The sequence below is a fragment of the Carlito syrichta genome, unplaced genomic scaffold, assembly GCF_000164805.1.
Source record: "Carlito syrichta isolate Samal-C Ts95f unplaced genomic scaffold, Tarsius_syrichta-2.0.1 Scaffold43510, whole genome shotgun sequence".
NCBI lineage: Eukaryota > Metazoa > Chordata > Mammalia > Primates > Tarsiidae > Carlito > Carlito syrichta.
Window position 1 is genome coordinate 1 of NW_006987606.1, and position 3,662 is coordinate 3,662.

The window sequence follows — 3,662 nt, forward strand, 5'->3', positions numbered from 1 at the left end:
TTGAGAGGGGAGGTTTCCTTTTTGTCTTTGATACAGAAAGTGCACTTTCCTGATGAAGATGTTGGTGGTTTACAACCAGGTCCTGCTTCATTTGGCTTTATGATGATGACTATGGTCATTACCTAATATGTACCCTATCCAGGTTATGGAATGTGCTGTAATAAAGGGAATAGACTAAACTGGGCTCAGTGGCTCAACCTGTAATCCCAGTGCTTTGGGAGGCTGAGGTATGTGGATTGCCTCATCCTGAGGTTTTGAGACCCACCTGGGCAACTTGGCGAGACCTCGTTTCTACAATAAAATCAAAAATAAGCCGAGCATGGTAGCGCATGCCTGTAGTTCCAGCTACGTGGAAGACTGAGGCAGAAGGATTGCTGGAGACCAGCAGGTTGAGGCTGCGGTTGCCGGGAGCATGCCACTGCACTCCAGTCTGGGTGACAGAGTGAGACTCCAACTCAAAAAAATAATAATAATAATAAAATAAAATAAAAAGGGAATAGAACAGGGCTTACCCAGTGATATTGACATCTTTAAATGGGTATTAAGTAATGGTACTGAAGGAGGTAATGAAGGGGACACAAAGGTCCTATAACAGCAATATCAGCAGTGGATTGGAGCATTGGTGATCTTCTTAGTCCTCTAGCATTTCTGAGACCAAAAAATATTGCCTATTCATTTTCTTTTGGAGGAATGTAGAAATCCAAATAGCAAAATGGTCATTAATTTGTTTATTTTGAACATACAAGGATAAAGATCTGGCAAATTAATCAAGATGAGATTTGTTGCCATCTGGGGTAAATTGTCTTAACCCCAGCTGGCTGAACAGGCCATAATCACATTCAAGGGGAAAATGCCAAGGGTAATTTGTAGGTTTTTGTGATAGTTCTTGTCATCAGACATGTATATGAGAATTCTGTAATCATTGTCATTCCCAGCTCTATTAATCAGATTTTGTAAGTTTGATTTAAACACAATTGACTCCTTGTACATTCTGACAACTTTTTTTCAGGGTCACAATCCTTGATCTGGTCCTATAGTGATTTAACTAAAAAGTGGAGATGGGGTGGGAATGGGAGAAGGTGACATTTTAAAAACTTTATCCTACCCCTCCCAAAAGATGTTGGGTCAGTCAGCAACTTGCTACTGGGTTTCTGTGTTATGTGTCCTGTGGTGCATCCCATGCAGAGCAGGGCGGTAACTATGCAAACTTAAGAGTGAGACTTTCCATTAAAGCTCAAGGCTACCCTCAACCAGGAGTTTCCCTCACTACCCAGCTGGTGTCCTCAGTGCCTCACTTTCTGTCCTCCTCTAGGATGGGACCTGTCACCCTCCTCACAATCCTGCTGGCTGTTCTCCCAGGTTAGTCATGTCCTGGATGTGGGTCACAGTTGGGGATTGACAGGAGAGCCCCTGATTTCAGTCCTGTGTCTCCCACACAGATGTCTGTGCGCAAGTGCAGCTGGTGCAGTCCAAGGCAGAGGTAAAGAGGCCCGGAGAGTCTCTGAAGATCTCTTGTAAGACTTCTGGATACAGCTTTACTAGCAACTGGATCAGCTGGATTCGCCAGATGTCTGGGAAAGGCCTGGAGTGGATGGGGAGTATCGATCCTGGTGATTCAGAAACCCACTATAGCCCGTCTTTTCAAGGTCAGGTCACCATCTCTGCCGACAGCTCTGTCAGCACTGCCTACTTACAGTGGCGCAGCCTGAAGATCTCAGACACTGCCATGTATTACTGTGCAAGAGACACACAGAGAGAAAACAGTGCTGAGGGTGTCTAAAACCCTCCGCTGTGCAGGTGCAGAGTAGAGCTTCCAGAGATACTCTCCCCAAGGACTTGTTCATTCATGGGTGGGACCTCAGATGAGAGATAATGAGAGAACAACAACTAAGAGTCACAAGCCTTCTGCATCTGGCAGTGGACCCACACCCTGGAGGCATTTAGACTTTTTGTAGCTTTGTGAAATCTGTAATCTGCAAGTTAGTCCATGGTGTATATTACACCATTAGCAGCAAAAGTTTTCCTTACATGCACCTCTTATATGCAACACATATGTAACTAGAAATCCCAAACAATTCAGCTTTTTCTGTCTTCCTTCCCTGTCTCCTTCTTTTCTTCTTTTTGTTCATTAAAGCATTTTTAATATAGACATAGTAGTATAAGTGCAGTTTTATTATAAGAATATATTGTGTCGTGGTGAGGTTGGATTATTAGTCTTTTTTATTATTTTATTTCACAATTTTTTAATTTTTAATTTGTTCTTTATTGTATTCATGTGTTGTTTACTCCTGTCAAGCTGTGTAAATATTTCTAAAATGACAGTGGTTTCTGTTAAAATAACATTTAGTATTGTCTTAATTTGATTCTTTACCTATCATATATTTAAATATTCATTTTATCCTCAACTTCAGAGTATATGTATGTAAATATTCATTTATTTCAACCAACTACTGTTTAGACATAATGTGAGATTACAAATAAAAAAACTAACGTTAAACCAGAAGGAACTTTAAAAAGTAAGCTCATACGTAGTAGAAGGAAGAAAATAACAGAGAAAAATTAGAAACAAACAAAATAGAGACTGTATAAAAATAAAAATAAATAAAATTTTAAAATGTATTTTAAACATAAATAAATTGTCAAACTTTAGCTAGAATAACAAAAAAGTTTCAAATTAGCAACATCAGAATTGAAATAAGAGAATTACGAGTAACACAGAATTACAAAGGACCATAAGAGACTACTAGATGCCATAAATTCCATATGTATAAATTTCTAGAATCATGTAATTTACCAAGACTGAATCAGGAAGAAATAAAAGTTCTGAGCAAAAAGGTAATGACTGAAAGATTGAATCAGTAATAAACAGTCTCCCATTAAATATTAGCACAGAATCTGATGGCTTCAATGATAAATTCTGCCAATACTTAAAGAACTAACGCAATTATGAAAATATTTAAAAAGCTGAAGTGGAGAGATGAATTTCAACCTTTTTTTTTCTTGAGACCAACATTACCCTGATACTAAAGCCAGGCAACGACCTAACAACAACAACAGAAGCAATAACCAAATAATAATAAAAAATAGAGAAAAATATCCCTGATTAGCATAGATGCAAAAATCCTTCCTACCCCCTTCAGCATGTCTTTTTTTCTGTTTCTGTCCTGCATCTGGGTACTTTAAACTCTTTTCTGCATGTGGACACTTTTGTTAGGGTATTTTTGTTCATGCATAGTTGTTACTTTTGGACTTTCTTCTGTAAGAGAGCAAGAGCTGGAACCTCCTACTCCACCATCTCACCAACGTTACTCTTAAGAAAAGTGTTCTGTTTATGCTCAGAAAATTAACACAAGACCTCTACCCCAAGAGGCAATCTAGTTTGGAATAAAGTGTTTATAAAGTTACCATCAACAATGGGACTTGCATAATGAAAATTTTTATAGCTAACCCTGAATTGTACCCCGCATTTTTGAAATAAAAAATAAAATTTAATACAATTAAAATCTCATTAATTTGCTCATCCACATCTTGCATATTGTCCTATAAATAAAAAATATAACAACAAAAAATAATTTTCTCTGAAAAATATATATGTAAATATTTATCACAACTTTTACTTATAATCACTGCCAAGTGGAAGCCCACCATGGTGTCCTCTCTAA

At 37.9% G+C, this 3,662-nt stretch overlaps 1 gene segment (V, D, J or C); it reads left to right on the plus strand.

Annotated features, from left to right (window-relative positions):
* Positions 1-1,313: 1,313 nt before the first annotated feature.
* LOC103249520 lies at positions 1,314-1,780 on the plus strand. The segment is given in 2 exon segments: positions 1,314-1,359; positions 1,440-1,780. Coding segments are annotated over 2 exon segments (387 nt in total).
* The last annotated feature ends 1,882 nt before the right edge of the window (positions 1,781-3,662 follow it).